The 19365-nt window shown below is 37.8% G+C and overlaps 1 protein-coding gene across 7 annotated transcripts in view; it reads right to left on the bottom strand.

Moving 5' to 3' along the window:
- LOC108011912 (calcium/calmodulin-dependent protein kinase kinase 1) overlaps window positions 1–19365 on the bottom strand; it is a 244973-nt gene that overhangs the window by 130705 nt on the left and 94903 nt on the right. For all 7 annotated transcript variants that reach the window (XM_036822277.3, XM_036822281.3, XM_065868453.2 and 4 more), the window contains one exon: window positions 13101–13455. In XM_036822277.3, coding sequence (XP_036678172.1) covers window positions 13101–13455 — 355 coding nt within the window. The remainder of the gene's footprint in view (window positions 1–13100; window positions 13456–19365) is intronic.

Here is a 19365-nt window from a genome sequence, read left to right as displayed (position 1 = left end):
CCGTTTTGCCCTTCTCCAGGTTGTCGATGTAGATCACACCTTGTCAATCTAAAAAAACGGTGGCCATCACCTTTCCATCCGATGGGACTGTCTTCGCCTACTTCGGAGCTGGTTCGCTGGGTGAAGTCCACTGTTTCGACTGTTCCTTGGTCTCTGGTGTGTGCCAGTGGATCCATGTTTCGTCGACGGTTACGAAACGACGCAGAAACTCCTTCGGATTGCGCTTAAACAGCGTCAAACACTGCTGCACTGGTCTCACGGTTGCGTTTGTTGTCCGGAGTGAGCAAACGCGGCACGCATCGCGCCGACGTACAATTAGATTCAATGGTCAAGTTAATTGTGTTTAAAATTAAGATGTGTGCTGGTTCTATTTCCGTAATTATTTCTTGGATTCCAACATCTTTGACCTTACAATTTGCAGTATTCAACGTGAATATATTATCAAGACATTCGGTTTTAAGATTGCTTTTGGTTGAAATAGATTTTTCGCAGATAAAATACTTATGCACCCAACTACATTTGTTCGTGAAATACTGTACGCCTTTCGCATATAGTTGGGTAGGATTTAAAATTTGGATTCGTTTATAAGTAAAGGAATAATGTGTGTAAATTAATAAAAATGTGTTTAAATGTAGGTATTTTAATTCAAAAATGGATCTTAATTCCGATCATGAAGCTATCTAATTCTAACATCTCAAGGATGTATTCGTCTGACATATTACGTAACTCTGGATCATTTACCTCTTGTCTGATTACAATTATTTCCAGTTCGGATACAATACAATTTAGTACAATGTTTAGTTTAGCTAACAACTTGCTTTCTTATATATTATATCGTTGAACGTTGATGCTTCAAGAGCAGTACAAACAAGTGGCCCAAACGACACCAAGCACGTGCTTGTTACGCGCAGGCCCATTTTTTTTTCGGGCAAGTACGGTTCGCGAGGAAGGTACATAAAACAAATAAAGACAGGACAAAACTTAGATCAACAAGATTAAAGCAAATGAGCTAAGATTTTAGTTTTTAGTACAGGGATAGAAGTTGAGGAACAAATTAAATGATATAGGTTGTTATAATTATTAGAAAGAACGCGAAAGGGCTCATGCTGACTAAAATTAGATGAACATCGTGGCAAGTTGATAGGATGGTAGTTTCGCATTAGTCTAACAGGAACATTGAAACTTAGGCGGCTTACCAAATCTACAGAATCAATATCGCCTCTGATAAAATTATTCATAAAACAAGGAAGAACGCTATAGTCGAGTACCTCGACTATCAGATACCCGTTACTCAGATAATGGGACCAAAGGGAAATGGAGATATGCAAGCAGAAAGCGAGATTGAAATGCGCCACCTACCGGCGGTAGACAGATTTAAGCGTTATGGGCGTTAGAGTGGGCGTGGCAAACTTTTTTTTGGGTCAATCGATAGGTATTGACGAGAACAACACATTTCAGTTAAAATTTTTTATCTAGCATGAAAATTGTGGGCGCCACAGGCTTGGCCGGTTTGTGGGCGTTAGAGTGGGCGTGGCACATTGCTGAATCAAACTTGCGCTGCGTGAGAAGCAATAGAATAAGTTAGCCGCGCACTTTGCTCTCTCTGAGCGCCGGCAGTGCTTTTTTCTTTGCCGCTAAGTTCGGCCGGCAACTATATACATACACACACATACACGCGTAAAAACATTTCGCATTGTCTGGCTCTGACGTCATAGCTTTTTTTCTTGGGAGGTTTGTGGGCGTTAGAGTGGGCGTAGCAAAATTATTTTTGGGTCAATCGATAGGTATTGAGAAGACTAATACATTTCAGTTAAAATTTTCTATCTAGCATCAAAACTGTAGGAGTTACAGTTTTGGGCGGTTTGTGGGCGTTAGAGTGGGCGTGGCAGCCTACTGAAACAAACTTGCGCTGCGTAAGAAGCTCAGGAATCTGTACGCCAAATCTCAATAGCCTAGCTCTCATAGTTTCCGAGATCTCGGCGTTCATCCGGACAGACAGACGGACAGACGGACATGGCTAGATCGACTCGGCTAGTGATCCTGATCAAGAATATATATACATTATGGGGTCGGAAACGCTTCCTTCTGCCTGTTACATACTTTCCGACGAATCTAGTATACCCTTTAACTCTACGGGTAACGGGTATAAATAGTACCAAGCATAATTCTACGGCTTACTAGAGTAGGCAAATTAATTAATAGCAATCTACTCGAGTAAGAAGGCAACCTGACGTTTTGATCCCAGTTCAAACCACGTAAGGCAAAAAGAAGAAATTGTTTCTGTACGGACTTGATACTGAGGACTCCAAACGGAAGAACAGTATTCTAAATTAGGACGGACAAGTGAGGCAAATAATAATTTTCTAGTGTATGGATCATCAAATTCTTTAGACCAACGCTTTATAAACCCAAGAACACTCATAGCTTTATTTACAGTAGAGCTATGAAGCTATAATATAGAGCTATAAAACTGCGTCGGATCCTTTGAAAACTCAAATTTACATCGGTTCAAATACAATAAATAGCAATAACTGTTTACATTAAAATTAGTACGAGCCACCACATATCTTGAAAAATCGGATGGCCTACCCGACTTTTTGTAATTTTTATAGAAGTTTGTTTTAAGGTTTCTAAGTCTTTGCAACTCATTGGTAAGCCAAGAAGGCCCGTCTAATTTAGGAGAAAAACTATCAGGAACACATTCTCAGAAAAAAGTGTTTAGGACACTATAAAATAGTTCCGTAGCACTTTCAATATCCAAGCAATTAAATAAATTTTTCCAGTTATATTGTGAAATCATGTTGTTGAGTTTATTAAAGTCACATTTACGAAAGCATCTACTTTAAGGTGGAGAAAATAAAAGAGAGAGGTTATCAACGCAGTGAAGACAAATTGTAAGTTCCAGTGTGGGATGATACCGGTCTTCTGGCACAACTAGTGAATCAATTCTAGATACCGTGACTTCAGACGGATGTAAAACAAATACAAGATCTAATTGTCTGTTTAGTGAATTACTTATAAAGCTAACTTGCTGTAATGATAATTCTAACAGACCGTCAACGAAGTCATGGTCAGATAAAGGGGTAGAGACAAGTGAGTCAGTGGAAAGGGACCAAGAAATGTCAGGGAGATTGAAATCACCCAAAACAATTAAAAGATTTCTTTCGGAAAGATGAGATAAAACAGTTTTTATTGCAGACAAATGTTGCTCATAAATTGTAAAGTCGGATCCAGGTGGAGTATAAGAACAAGTTACATAAATAGAAAAAGATTTCAAAGAAACTTTAACACCAACCAACAACACCAATTCTATGTCATTGGGATTAAGAAAGTATATTCTCTCCGATGATAAAGTAGAGGTAACGGCAACCAGCACTCCTATAGAGCTAACTTCACCAGTAGGCACTGAAAGCTGCGTAGGGTTTGACCCCTTAGGCTGACTAGCAGAAACAGGGACTCCTCCAGAGCTTTTGATACCTATGGGTACTGCTGTCAGTGAAGCTTTAGGTCCCCCAGACCCAGTAGATGCCGACATAGCTGCCGTTACCGATCGGGTAAAAATATTTGGAGCTAAGTTGGGATTTGGAACTGATGCCTTTACTTGAGCAGATTTTGAAGGAGCGGTCTTTCTGCGTTTAGGTGACCCTACTGACATTTTTTTATAATCAAGGTCCGCCTTAAACTCTTTAAAATCAGCAACTACGCTCATAAGTTTATCAAAAAGTTTCATAAAACGATCATTGGTCAGCGCAACATAGCCATCCAAATCACGGTCTATTTCAACGCATGAGGCACAAGTCCACGAAAAACCAACACGCAGATCAATAAAATCTTTTACTCTGCCAACCAGTCCAGTACATTTTGGATGTATGACTGTATTGCAGAGACGAGAGTAAATAAAAACGTCATTAGGTGACGATCCAAACTGACAATCCTTCTTGGAACAAAAAAAAGCCATTTTTAAGTATTTAAATTTAAGAAAAAAAGTTATTTATAAAACCAAGGAATCAAAAGAATTATAAATACCTCATTTAATTTGACTCTGGGATCAAACAATAAAAATGTAGACACACAAAAACACAAAAGTATAAGAGCGCGAAGAGACTGCGAAAGCGAGAGAGCGCGACAGAGTGGCTGTCGACTGAGCGTGGCTTGCGAAACACAAACAAAATATACACGACAACAGTTGAGACGACAAGAAACGGGAGAGAGATTACAAGAAAGTTATGGGAAACAACAACAAAAGCTATTGAAACAAATGCACCGCAGCGTACAGAAGTTACAATAACAAAATGCACAGGTTAAAAACAGAGTTAGGGTTTGTTAAAATTGCTACAATAAAATAGACAATTAAACATAACGATTTAAAACACAAGCACGGCTGGTTATGTTGGACTAAGTCACAAAGCAAGGCACCAGTAACACAGATATTAATGACAAATTGACAAAAATCACAGAGCACAAGATAAACACAATTGGTCACAAGCGACGCTAAACTACTTAAGTAGTTTGACAGTACGTCTATATTCAAGTTAATTCGGGATATATATTGTAGTGCGTGTAAAAGGTGGTTTTCTGAGTTCACGCCCTTAAAGATAGTGTTTTTATAGTTGGTTAAGAAGTAATTAATTATTTGTTGTTCTTTGTTTATGTGATCCGTAATATTGTCAAATCTTGCTGTTGCGTTTGCTGTTAGCTCTCTTTGATTTTCTGTAATCATCTTTAGATTATCTTCGATTCTACGCCCGTCAGCGTCGGCTAAATTTCCTGGTACTATTTTAACATCTTCACCTAATCCATTGATCAGTCCACGTTTTCGTTTCTTTTTAGGTAATAACAAATCTACCCTGACTTTTAGTTGCTAAAGTATAGTTGATAGGCTTTCAATTGAGGCATTTTGCTCTCAGTTTCTTTTTAGAAGTTAATAACGCCGTCAATAAAATCTTGTAGGTTAATTCTATGTGTAAGATATCTATGATATTGTATGATTTTCGCTTGTCCCAGATTTATTTTTAGTAAGGGGTGTCGTTTCCTAATTGGCTGCGATAAACGCGAATCTGTAAGATAAATAGAAGTTGGGCTTGTTTTAATTCTGTTTTTTATTTTAGCTTTGTGTAACTTTTGTTTTCTAGTTGATATTAGTGTAATTTTGTTGTCTTTTAGTACTTTGAGTTCGGAAAAACGAGGAGTGAGCTTGTTTCTTCTTTTCTCTTTTCTGAATACTACATCGTCTGCACTAACTGATTTGAGTACGCCTCTATGCTCATTTAATTTTTCAATTCTAAAGTTCATCTTTTCTTCTAGTTGTGCTTTGATCTTAGGATGTAAGGTGTTCTGAAATTCGTTAAGTTTTTGCAGGTAATAGTGTTCAGTATTATAGTTAATTTCTTTATTGAAGACGTGAGTTCTTCCCGAAAATAATTCAAAAGGTGTATATTTGTTTGCAGAGTGTAAGGCGTTGTTGTAAGTAGTTAGGGTTTCAAATAGTATTTCCACGTGGTCAAGTTCCAATTTATTAGCCTTTCTGTTTTCAAATAAATAATTCTATAAATTTCGGTGAGCGATGAATGCCATCTTTCTACGGGGGACATGGGTAATGATATCATATTGTTTGCAAAACTCGATAAAAGTCTTCCCTGAGAAATCGGCGCCTTGGTCAAATATCAGTTTTGCTGGAATGTCGTAATGGTCTCAAAGCCTGAAGTACAATGTTCGCTTTTGTATTTGACGTTATTTGGTATAACATTAGTAAGGGCCAAATCGTCCTTCTTGAATCTGTTTACCTCTAGTCTTGAATCCAGATAGAACTTTTTAGTTTTGGTCGAAAAATGATTAATTTCGATCAGACCGAAATTATTACATGCCGTATATATCCCCGCTGCCGGAAGTTGGGTCAGAACGTTCATGCCAATTAATCCGTCGAAAAATTGGTTAAAGTTAAATAGTAAAAAAGGGAACTTTCTTTGATCATTTATTTTTTCAAAGATGGGTAATGTAGTCATCTGTCGGATAGGGAGTTCTTGAAACACGGTTGTAATGAAAATTGATTTTTCGAGTCCAATCTTTTCGTTGTGTGTTACAAATTTGGGATTAATGAAAGAGCCCTCTACACTATCTATCTGTCCACTACGAATTTTAAGTTATGTTTGTCTTAAAATGAAAGTTCTATATATGGCAAATGGGCGTCAAAACAAAATTTGCTCAAGAATCCTGTTTGCGTTTCGAGGCTTTTGATAGAAAATGTTCAGTATTATTTGATGCCTCGGTCTCGTCTGTCTTGCTTTTTGTTTCTGTATTAAACATTTTTTGTCCGTTAGACTGAAATCTGTTATTATTTGCGTTTCTTTTAGCTGCGGAATTTGATGTACTGGGTATGTCATCGCTTGCCGTAATAGCCGGGAATCGTTTGTTTCGATTACTACTATCGTTGTTTGTTCGGTTACAGGTAGGTTTGTTAATTCGGTTGTAACGGTTATAATCCCTGTTTTGATTTTGGTTATAATCCCTGTGCTGATATTGATTATTGTCCCTACTTTGTTATTGGTACTGATATAACCGCAAACGATCGTTTTGCCTAATCGACTGTCTGTTCGGTGACCATTTTGTAGCATTCTTCACAAAGAACAGGCTCCCTTCTTTTATTGCCATATCGTACGCATCTTCTAGCCCTGCCCTGTAGGCTTAAAGGCTCTGACTATGCCGCTCAGATTTCCTCTAAGTCCCGCAAGGAATGTCGTCAAACAAGTCTGGGACACAACTCTCTGCCTAAGTCAAATTGCTAAAGGTTCGGTTTCCTCTTTTTCGATTACTCTGAACAATGCTAACCTAATCTTTGAAATCTCGTCGTATGACCTTTGTATGGACAGTTGTTTTTGTTTCAAATTATACAGTTCCGTCATTAAAGTCTTTTCGTCTCTCCTCCTACAGTGTCTTATTAGTGCGTCCTTTTCTCCTGAAGCAATGACTGCCTCGTTAGCCCTTCCTTCTATCTTCTGTCTAAATGCTCTAAGTAACATCTGGCCATACAGGGTCTGATCCGTGCCCCTGATCATCAAAATTATTTCCTCTACGTTGTTAATAAATTCGTTTAGCGTAAATGGGTCCCCTGAATATATACTTAAGTAATTTATAGTGTTCATTCGTCTTGTGGTTTAGTGTGGTGTGGCAATTACCTGTGAAGGTGTAATATTAATATTCATTTCAATTTTTTTTCTTAACCCTCGATTCTTTTTTTTTTTTTGAATTTCTTTTTAATACATATTCATAGGCAAAAATATTTTTTGTATATTCAAAAATTTACGTGCCAACTGAAACCAGCAGAACACCCTATACAAAATACGCCATGGGATTGCATAGTGTCATTTTAAATTTGTATTCATCTCTTTTGTTTTTTTTTAACAATCACAAGAAATGTATATATTTTATTTAGTAACAAAAAATTGTTTAGGTTATGATCTGCCGAACGGTACGGGGCATTGCAACGTATTTATTAATTTTTAACTGCACAACTTTTTTATTCCCACTTTAAAAATTTTGCACATATATATATTTTTTGTTTTTTTTTAATGTTCTTTTCATCTATATTTTTTCTTTTTTTTACCATTAGTACAAAATTTTTCTTTCACTGCACGGGTATGATTTGTTCCTTTTAACTTTCTTTCGCTTGCTTTCCCATGTTGTATTTGTCACGGATGTAATATATTCACGACTTAAACCTTGGCATTTTTGATTTTGTAGTTTAGTTCACAAGAACACTTCACCTTAGTCTGTCTGTGTGTGTGTGATTCTAACAGTGTAATTAACATGATACGATACATCCTGGTTCGTTGCTCGGCTGCGCCAGTTATAGTATCTGCTCCGGTTGGTAGTGGTCCAAGGGGGTTCCAGTTATCTATCAGTAAGTCCTCAGAATTGATACTTTGAATCTCAAGATGGATAGTTGTTGAAATAAAATACGATTTGAATAGAGTAAGAACGTCTTCTAGGTTTGAAGTGAATTTCTAGACTGCCTTCATATATTGTTCTGTGGTGGCCAAGAAGCCGCCGCTGCCGAAAATGCACATACAATCTTATATAATATACATAAGGGCTTATACACCAATACAAGATGAAATCCGTTCGAAATGTCTGCTCGTGTCATATTTCCTGTGGCGAGAGGTTGGGGCATCCTGTTGCGGGGCAACGACTCGAGTGGGTCGTCGCCGGGTATAAACAATGTTTCAGATTGCAACATAAATGCATCCAGATGTGTGGGTTAAAGTGCCCATCCAGTCAGCGTACCATTTCTAGGGTAGCTCTGGGATGTTTGGCCGGAGGCTCGTTGCCTACCGACTGGTCGGTAACTCGCGCCGCTCAATAAACGTCAGTACACTCCTTAACGCTGGAATTTCCGTTGGTGCATACGCTGAATTTTTCAGTGCAGATAAAGCCGCTGGTTAGTTTTCTTCTGATAATAAAACAGGATTGGATCCCAGGATTTTGTGCTGATATCGAGGTTTTTAAGGGTACTCAAAGTCTTTCGCACTGTATCATGTAGTGCCCGAAGCTGTTTTGCAGACCCTTTAATGGACATATAATCGACGATTTCTCCTATTGTCGTCGTATCCGCCATGTAAGAAGGCTGTGTCTGTCAAAATGTTCCTTGCGTCATCGCGGAGTGAGCCTTGTAGACTACGCAGCTTCTAGCTGGCCGAGTATGGTCCTTGTAGACTACGCAGCTTCTAGCTGGCCGAGTATGGTTTATTATGCACTAATTTCCCAAACAGTTCGTGAAACTGGGGCCAATTATGATATTCGCCATTAGACTCGGGAATACTGATTGGCAGTAGAGATAGACTTAGGCTCATTGGAACGTCGTTTTCTCGAAGCAAGGTCTTATTATATTCTTCATATAAGGTCTGGAATTGACTAACTTCTTCTTTGGCGGTTGCCTCTGCCCCAGACGTATTATCGAGATCATCATGGGCCTGTCTCAATAATTCCAGGTGTCGTTGTAGGGCTGGGGTGATCGTGGGCGCATTGGGCGAATTAGGGATGACTCTAACTCGTTGTATCGTCTCTTTAGTTGACGGATAACCGCGTCGATCGATGAGTCACTCTTGATTTGCTTGACTAACGGGTTCCTTGGGTTGTTCTGGATTCGCCGAGGTGCCTTTTAAGGGCCGCTTGCTGACGCCATGTTGTCTTTAAATACTTACTGATATTTTTATACCAGCTACTTTAATCCTGTTAGTCTTGAGGAATACGCCCATAGTCTCCAGTGGAATACGCCGCCTGCTGGACTTCTGCACCTGTTTATCCTGGATTAAGCTAAGTATCCTGTGAAGCTAGATTAAGCTGCGTATCCAATGAAGCTGGATGAAGCTGTGTATCCTGTGTCTTGATTAAGCTGAGTATCCTGCGAAGCTGGATTAAGCAAAGTATCCTGTGAAGCTGGATTAATCTGAGTATACCGTGAAGCTGGATTAAGCTGAGTTTCCTGTGATGCTGGACTAAGCTGCGTATCCTGTCCAGGGCGGGTGGATATAGTGTAAAACAAGGAACAACGCTATAGTCGAGTACCTCGACTATCAGATACCCGTTACTCAGCTTATGGGACCAAAGGGAAATGGAGATATGCAAGCAGAAAAGCGAGATTGAAATGCGCAACCTACCAGCGGTCGACAGATTTAAGCGTTTTGGATCAATCGATAGGTATTGACGAGACCAATACATTTCAGTTAAAATTTTTTATCTAGCATGAAAATTGTGGGCGCCACAGGCCTGGGCGTTTTGTGGGCGTTAAAATGGGCGTGTCAAACTTTTTTTTAGGTCAATCGATAAGTATTGACGAGAGCAATACGTTTCAGTTAAATTTTTATTCTAGCATCAAAACTGTAGGGGCCACAGTTTTGGGCGGTTTGTGGGCGTTAGAGTGGGCGTGGCACTCTGCTGAAACAAACTTGCGCTGCGCAGGAATCTGCATGCCTAATCCCAGAATTGTAGCTTGCATAGTTTCCGAGATCTCAGTGTTCATACGGACAGACGGACAGACGGACATGGCTAGATCGACTCGACTAGTGATCCTGATCGGAAACGCTTCCTTCTGCCTGTTACATACTTTCCGACGAATCTAGTATACCCTTTTACTCTACGAGTAACGGGTATAATTAACGGTACTTCCCACCAGTTAGGGGTTCAGCTATTGGTTGGAAGGGGGTTTCTGGAGTGTGATCCCTTGTTGGTGAAGGATCACGTCGGGGTCACCAATGTGTGTGTCGAACCGAAGTAGACACTCCTGCGACACGTCGCGGGACAAGTTGGTAGTGAGCCCTTGTCGCAGGTACGGGGAAGCTTTGATGGCAGGATAATCGCGTCACGACAATAGAAACGGTGGTTACTTCGATGCAGTACAGGACCACAAATTATAGAATACAGTGGCCAATAGATTCCAAGAAAATTAAAACTTCCATATAAGATTTATCTTTTAGAGGCGGTTTTCTATCAGAGAAATTGTTAAAATTCTGTGAGTTTCTACTTTGACGTCAAATTCCAAGGACATGGACAAAGGTTCAAGATGGGGGCTATTTTTTAGCAATGCCGTCATGTTTTGAGAGCGTGTTTTTACAAAATATTACAAAATATGGGCACTGGACGGGTTTTAGTGTTATCGTCGGATGTGGCGTTAGAGTGCGCGTGGCACCCTGCCGAAATAATCTTGCGCTGCGCTGTAAGCTAGGCATCTGCATACCAATTCCCAACATTCTAGCTCTTATAGTTTGCGTTATCTCAGATTTTTCAACTTTTGTGACAAAATATATATATATTATACATACTACTATTTCCACCTGCTTCATTAAAATATTTCTTTTATAAAAAAAGGAGGAACGCTTGAGTCGAATGCCTCGTCTATATTAATCTTTTAACGAATGATTATACATTCGACTAAATAAATACTTAAACAAAAATTGTATTGTTCGGTCCCGCTCCAGTAAAATATTTATGATATACTCGTACTTATTAGTTTCTTAACGAACTTTAGAATAAATAAAATAAAATAAAAATAACCTTTAAGAATAACATTACTTTACAGCCAAAATGCCCCAAGAAGCATAATGGTAGTTCGTGGTAGAGTTGGACCCGTAGTTTACAAAAAGTAAAAATAATTTAAATGGATAAATTTATTTTTAAAGATTTTTTAAGAAAATTGTTCTGGTATCACCATGCTATTTATTTTGTCTCAAGTTTCGCTTGACCACTTTAGGAGTAATATGTTTTAGTTTACAACTATATTGTCAACCTTTAATTTTCCCAAATAAACGAAATAAAATTAAACTTATTTTACCATGTGGTTTGTCCAAGTATGGCTTGTTTGGTTCATATGGACGGTAGCTTTAAAGATGTGCACGTCTAAATTAGTCGACCACTAATTAGTATTTTTTTCAAGTTTTTACGATATCAAAAGACGCCTTACAGTCACCACATTGTAAAAAAATTACACATTTTCCAAATTTATTAAGTAGTAGCTCACAATATAGTCCATAAAGCGAATTTATTTATTCGGCAAAATTAAAGGGTGGCATTACAGTTCTAACTAAAACATATAACACCCAAATTGGTTAAGCGCAACTCCAGAAATAATAAAAAAGACTTGTTTTTCGTGATCAACTCTACCAGGAACTACCATTATCATTCTTGGGCAGATCTGCAGGATTTTTAACTAAAATCCACGATTGTCCTCGAGAGGGGGAGCCACGCCCACTCTAACGCCCACAAACCGCCCAAAACTGTGGCTCCTACAGTTTTGATGCTAGAATAAATATTTTAACTGAAACGTATTGCTCTCGTCAATACTTATCGATTGATCTAAAAAAAAGTTTGACACGCCCATTTTAACGCCCACAAACCGCCCAGGCCTGTGGCGCCCACAATTTTCATGCTAGATAAAAAATTTTAACTGAAATGTATTGGTCTCGTCTATACCAATCGATTGATCCAAAAAAAATTTGTCACGTCCACTCTAACGCCCATAACGCTTAAATCTGTCTACCGCCGGTAGGTGCATATCTCCATTTCCCTTTGATCCCTTTAGCTGAGTAACCGGTATCAGATAGTCGAGGTACTCGACTATGGCGTTCATTCTTGTTTTTAGATGTTTTCCCGATAAACTAGTGGGTTTTTCCAAAAGTGGTGGAACTTAATTTTACAGCTCAATAGCTGTAAAACACCATTTAAATATTTCCAAGACCTTAAAAAAGAGTTTGGATACGCACAAACAAAATTAAATGCAGCGTTAGTTGGTCTGAACTGGTAAAAGGGTCAATTTTTGTTGATTAATAATTTTAAAACATGAATTTTTACAACAATTCGCTGAATGTAAAACCGTTTTAGAACAATGCAAAAATCTAAAAAATATATTATTTAATTTTGTCTATAATTCTCAAACTATAGTATCTAGACAAATTATGTTAAGACGGCGTGCATAGTATGTCATAATACATTTTAGCAAATGCTACAGTATAAGTGGTTCAGAAATTACAGCCTTTTGAAATTGAGCTATTTTTGACTGTTTTCCCGCTAAACTTTATCGATAAGTGGTAAAACTAAAGCTTTTTATATGCAGCTAAAATTTTCAGGACACTAAACAACTTTTTGGGACAAACACACAATCTGACAAACAGAACAAAATATTAATTTTAAAAAGTCCCATAAAGTCTTGTTTTAAAATAACCTTTAAACGCAACATCAATTTATGATAATTTGAGATGTCACTCGACGCATTTTGTCAGCAAAAAAAAGTAAAAAGTCTAATAAAATGGCCCGTGCTCCCCCACCGTCCCCAATAGTTTAAGTATTCTAAATTTTTACTTTTACACTTTTACTGCGTTTTTTTCCCAAATCAATTGACATTTTTTAAGTGTTCGTATGCAATCCTTTAAGTTTTTGCGATACCTTCAGTTCAATTGAGCGGCTATATATAATAGTCGCCTCCGTACACTCTCCTGGTGCGCTTCGTCACTTCGTGGACTGTCGTCCACTGTGATTAAATTATCATATGTGAGCTTTATTTCTTTATCAGAATGTATTACAAGTTTCTGCATAAAACTAAGGGTTTAACTTACAATATTCTAATCCAAGTAAAGACTCCCGAAAAATACTCCAAGCTCTTTCTTCAGACAGTGGCTTATCTGTTGGAATTCTTAGAACTTCTCCTTGCTGCACCAATTCAAAAACCATGTATAATGAATCCTCCTGCGGGTCATCCAACACTTCCACCAACTTTACAACGTTAGGATGATCAAGTTTTTTCAAAACAGCTATTTCTCTGTACACTCGATCAAGCGGTGATGTTGTTTTTCTAGGCCCCCGACGCATAAGTCCAGCTTGTCGTGCAAGACGTTTCTTCGACAGAATTTTCATAGCATAATGTGTTGAGTCTTCTTCGGAGTAGGCCAATTTAACGAGTCCGTAGGAGCCCTAAAAGTTAATAAAGTTAATTAATATTTTATTCCTAACTTTAATTTAAGAACTTCAGGGTCACACCAAAAAACGTAAGGAAAAAAAATATCTTAAAAAAATTCCATTGAGGGAACAAGCAATTAAGTCGCTCATTACCATTCTTAAACCGTATGTACTATAAGCAAAAGCTGTTTTTTTATTTATCATATACCTCACTAAACATCTTCCACGAGATGTAGGATGTAGGAGATTTTTGTCAACTAGAAAGCAAATAAAAAAGTAAAATACAAAAAAAAACAAATTTTACAGATTTACACTGAGTGTGTAGCTACAAGAATTTGTGTGTGGTCGCTTGTAGTGTGCCCACATTTTATTTTATATTTATTATTATCTATTTTATTCGGGCCTAATGCAATAAAAAATTTGTTTTATTCAAAGCCAGTAATCAAATTTTTCCTCGGGTACCTTGTACGATCCTATGACTCCACCATAATTTTTCCTTGGTTTTGTGTTTATCCTGTAAACAAAAATATTGGGTAATAATACATTTTCATCCATATGTGAGCTACATTTTGAAAATTTGAATTTTTAATATTCCTTTTCCCACAAAAAAAAATGTTTTTATGCCCAGACCTTGGTTGGTTGTGGAATTATGGTTAATTACTAATCGATATAGGTATATATAATCGTCAAAGTACCAATTATAACTCGCTTTGTATCAAATAAACGATTACCTGTATCTAAAACCGAATAAATAAAAAATCAATAAAAAAAATTTCTTGGTATAAAAACACAGTGCAAAACTTTAAAATTAGTTTTTTTGTAATTTACAGTAATCGGCAATAACAGTTACTTTTGAAAAATGAAAAAAATAATTTACTTACAATGGTCGAAAGCGCAAATGTAGTATAGTACAGGTTTGCTTGAATGCATTGAAAACAGCAAATGATTCACTAACCTTGAAAACATGTAAACATTTTTCTTTACTCATTACTGTAAATATGATTGTTTCACGAACCTATTATACCCTTTCACTCTACGTAAAGTAAACAAAAGTAAAGTAACGGATAATCAAATCATAAAGCATATGATATAAGTGTATAATGTTTTTAAACACACAACCTAGCATTTTTCTTTAAAATTAATTTATTCCAGAAGAATAATATTTGATAATACATAGTTTTCATCGACACAAGTCGTTTTTTTTTGTTTTATTTTTTCAAAGCAAATATTAGGAATATTGGCTGAGATTGCACAGTTTTGCACTCTTGCTCTTTTTTGTTCCCTTGCTCAGTTTTGCTCTTTTTTGTTAAGTTGTTCAATTTGGCTCAAATATGATTTTTCTGAATTTTTGCATACGGTTCTACATCCAATCAGCTGTGTTTACTGTTATCTCAGAGGGCACAAGTTAGCTCATCTTTCCGTATATTTTGTTTCGCATTCTCACTATGATGTGATCTAGAAGATAAAGCGAAATTTTGAAACATTATGATGTTTTAGGAGTCTAGCAAGCCAAGTGCACATACTGCAAGACAACACTAAGCTGTAAAACAAGTGAGCATGTGAGAAGGTGATCAAGTGAGCAAGAGTGTAAGAGAGCAAGTGGACAAGTGACCAAAATGAGTGAGTATACTCATTTAAGCATTATTTACAGAACACTAGTAAGGATCAGTTTAAAAGCGGAAATTGACTTCAACACATGTACAGGCTTCGGGTTGAACAGATCAATTTGACGATGCGCTGCCTTCACGTTAATTTAGCCGTTACTCGTAGAGTAAAAGGTTATATTATCCGTGTGCCTGTCTGTCCGTCCGTATGAAGACTGAGATTTCGGAAACAAGAAAAGCTAGAAAGTTGGAATTAAGCACGTAAATTCTAGAGCTGCTTACGCAGCGCAAGTTTATTTCGGCGGGGCGCCACACCCATTGTAACGCCCATAATGCTAAAACCTTCTTAGCATCCACATTTTTGTAGGTTTTTGCAAAAATGTAAATTTAAATGGATTTCACTGATCAGTAGCTATCTAAATGCTAAAAATCGTAACCAGTAAAATTAATTTCAATTTACATTTCAACAAAATCTTAGAAAATGTGGACGCTAGATAGGATAGTTATGACTAACTAAGTTAAACCGACTTTGAGATGGTCAGTAGTACCGCTACCGTATAGTGTGTGACGCTCTAATAGAAATGTATCCGCAGGCCCTTTGAAAGTTATTCGTTTATTGCGTATTCATATCCACAATGTGTTTTGTCAACATCATATTCTATCTCGCTAATAAGGATAACTGCTTTGACCATGTTTCGTCCATTGTCGGTTGTAAAATTTTTTTTTTTAAGCATTGCAATTTATTTATTGTATCTTCTTCCTTTGGATACTAACAATAAGTGTTTCAAATCATATACTAATTAACCCAGCTAACAGTCATATGACTGGTATTGAGGTAAGGGGCCCCAAAAGTTATTGCTGGGTTGGGAGGTCGTTGCGTTGTGCCTTATGGTGCCCCAGTGATAGTTCGCAGGGTTTTCGATTGAGTGCGCTGTATAATGTCTATGTTGCTGCTGCTCGTGTTCCCCCATAGCTGGGAGCCATATGTCCAGATGGGCTTGGCAGTGGAGTTGTAGAGCAGGATCTTGTAGTCCAGACGCAGGGGCGAACGAGCATTAAGGATCCAGTGGAAGCTGCAAGCTTTTAGTTTAAGATGTACTTTCTTGCGTTTGATGTGTCTTCTCCGGTCTAGTCGTCTATCAATGTGAACGCCGAGATACGTTACTTGGGGAATCTACGTACTATTCAATGACAGTGGAGGGCATGTTTGCCAGTTGAGAGTAAACGTTATGTGTTTACTTTTAATACCCTTGCAGAGGGTATTATGATTTCAGTCAGAAGTTTGCAACGCAGTGAAGGGTACGTTTCCGACCCCATAAAGTATATATATTATTGATCAGCATCACTAAACGAGTCGATCTAGCCATGTCCGTCTGTCCGTCCGTTTCTACGCAAATTAGTCTCTCAGTTTTAAATCTATCGGGCTGAAACTTTCCCAAAAGTCTTATTTCTTTTGCAGGTAGTATATAAGTCGGAACCAGCCGGATCGGACAACTATATCTTATAGCACCCATCGGAATAATCTGAAAAAAAATTTTAAAGTAATTTTTTTATTTAAAAATCAATTCAGCAATTCAACAGTTTATGGAATACCCTGATGGTTTCATTTGATTTCTTTTTATACCCTTGCAGAGAGTATTATGATTTCAGTCAGAAGTTTGCAACGCAGTGAAGGAGACGTTTCCCACCCCATAAAGTATATATATTCTTGATCAGCATCACTAGACAAGTCGATCTACCCATGTCCGTCTGTCCGTCCGTTTCTACGCAAATTAGTCTCTCAGTTTTAAAGCTATCGGGCTGAAACTTTACCAAAAGTCTTATTTCTTTTGCAGGTAGTATATAAGTCGGAACTAGCCGGATCAGACAACTATATCTTATAGGATATATAGGATCATAGGATCATAAGAAAATTTGGAAAAAAAATATATCTTTGTTGTTTTTTTAACATATAACCTCCTAAGTTTGAAAATAGCATTTTTTTATTCGTTTGGAATTTCGAATTTAATTTTATCAAAATCGGACGATTATATCATATAGCTGTCATAGGAACGATCGTAAAACTGGTGGGAAAATAATATGAAACAAGTTAAAGCTTCGGTGTACGCTTGGAAATAACATTTTTTAAATAGTTCTGAATTTCGAATTTAATTTTATCAAAATGGGACGACTATATCATATAGCTGCCATATGAACGATCGGAAATTATAGCTTCGGTGTTGTTTGTCATATTTTCTTATACTATTGGGAATATCATTTTTTTTTTATTTTGAAATTTAGTAATTATAACTGAAAGGGTATACAAACTTCGGCTTGCCAAAGCTAACTTTCTTTCTTGTTTGTTCATTTATTTTAATACGCCATTCAGATAGCCACCTCTGTACTACGAGGAGGTGATTGGCTAGCTGTGTTGTTGCTCGGCCTGGGCACCTCGAGTGACTTAGGATTGCAGTGTCGTCGGCGAACGTAGATGTTGTTAGCTGCTCGTTCGTAAGTATATCCGCTGTGTATAGGAGGAACAGAGTAGGCCCTAATGCGCTTCCTTGCGGGACTCCAGCATCAATAATGTAGTCGTCAGATGTTGTTTCGTTGCACTTTACTGCGAATACTCTGTTGTACAGATCCGACTCAAGTAGCTTGTGAGTGTAATCAGGCAAATGTTTTTTTGATTTCGTGCATGAGGCCATCAAGCCATACTCGATCGAAGGCTTGAGATACATCGAGGAATATTCCGCTGCAGTATTCCCGATGCTCAAATGCTGTGCGTGTTTCTGTTTCTCTTATCTCGTTCGATTGTTCCATGGCTTTGACGAAAGCAAAATTGATGAGCAAGGATAACATTGTGAGATATGGTATTATGCGAGTTAGAAGGCATTTTTCGAATAACTTAGACAGACACGATTATTGGTCTGTAGGATGACATGATAATAGATTTTTTCCATTTTTTCGGAAGAAAAGGGCTTACAAAGAAGAGCTTAAAAATAACCTCAATAGCAGAGTTTGGAAGTTTAATAAAATTTTTGGGATTATTAGGTCACCGCTCGGGGCCTTTTTCGGTTTCAGTTACCCCATGAGATGTAAAGCAAAAGTTTCGGCTCTATCTTCGTCGCTGCGGTCCCAGCTGCCTGATTAATTTCTTATCGGAGTGAATGTTTCGATTGGAGAGCTCAGATTTCGGTGAGCCACAGATGATGTTTTGACCCGGTTGGCGAAAGTTTTTCAAATGTACCGCAGTTATGCATTTTCTGCTTTTTGCTTTAGAGCTCGGTTTAGTGTGCGAGGAGATTCCTTAAGACGTTGTTTAGATGACGGCGATCTGGTGGTTTGCCAGGCACGTCGCAGGGGCCTCTTTTCTAGGACAAACCGTTCAATTTACAGATTAGTTTTAAAGTGGTTGGCTTGCACGTCCCTTCCTTGTGGTGATGAGATAGTGGCTGCCTCCAAGAGTACATCTTCAAGAGCATCGGTAGAGCAGTCGATGCCCGCTTCGATGTTGAACTAAGGGGTTAATTTGTTTTGTGAACTTACATACTTTTTATATTTTAACCAGTTGGTTCTGTGCGACGTCAGCCTGTGAGGGTCATCTGTAGTTTTTGGGCTTTGAAGAAGAGTTATTAGCGTGGTCTGATAAGAGGTCCGAAAGCGCTTTAGCGCTTATTATATTGCGTGGAATCTTTTTTATCACCTCAAAGTCTATTAAATCTGGAACTTTCCTGGGGACTGTTGGCCAGTATGTGAGGCTGCCAAGGGAAACATAGTCTAATTTGTTTCTCGGTTTTATGATTGCATTATATAATTGCCTTCCTTTGGAAGTCACGAGGCGTGATACCCAGTGCGTGTATTTGGCATAATAGTCCCCTGCAGCTATAAAGTATCTCCAAGTAGGTTGAAAAAGTCCATTAATGCAAGTAATTAGTTGCAAACCTTTATTGAAAGTGGTTCTTGATGCGTTCTATGATTAAGATGCCGGTTCCGCCGTAAATTTTGTTTACATTGACCAAGTAAACCTTTTTTGATTTAAATAAAACGTGTGTGCCGTACCAATATAATCAAGTATGAGCGTAGTATTAATTGGTGAACGAAGTAACGGGTTTTAAAATTACTTTAATAAGGTTCGTCTTAAATTGGTTTACAACACACCAATTCTTTGAGTGGTCTCTCGGCAACATTGGTGTCATAGGCACTAGAAGAATATACATGTCAAGTTTTAACTGCCTAACCTTCACCAGGAAGCTATTTCCACAGCTATCAGCTACAGCTTTGGGCAAATTGTGGGCATTAGATTGGACGTGGAAAAGTTGTTAAAGGTCAATTGATATCT

Source organism: Drosophila suzukii, chromosome 3 (genome assembly GCF_043229965.1).
Source record: "Drosophila suzukii chromosome 3, CBGP_Dsuzu_IsoJpt1.0, whole genome shotgun sequence".
Lineage (NCBI taxonomy): Eukaryota > Metazoa > Arthropoda > Insecta > Diptera > Drosophilidae > Drosophila > Drosophila suzukii.
The sequence above is the reverse complement of the archived record's forward strand: the minus strand, read 5'-3'. Positions and strand labels throughout refer to the sequence as shown.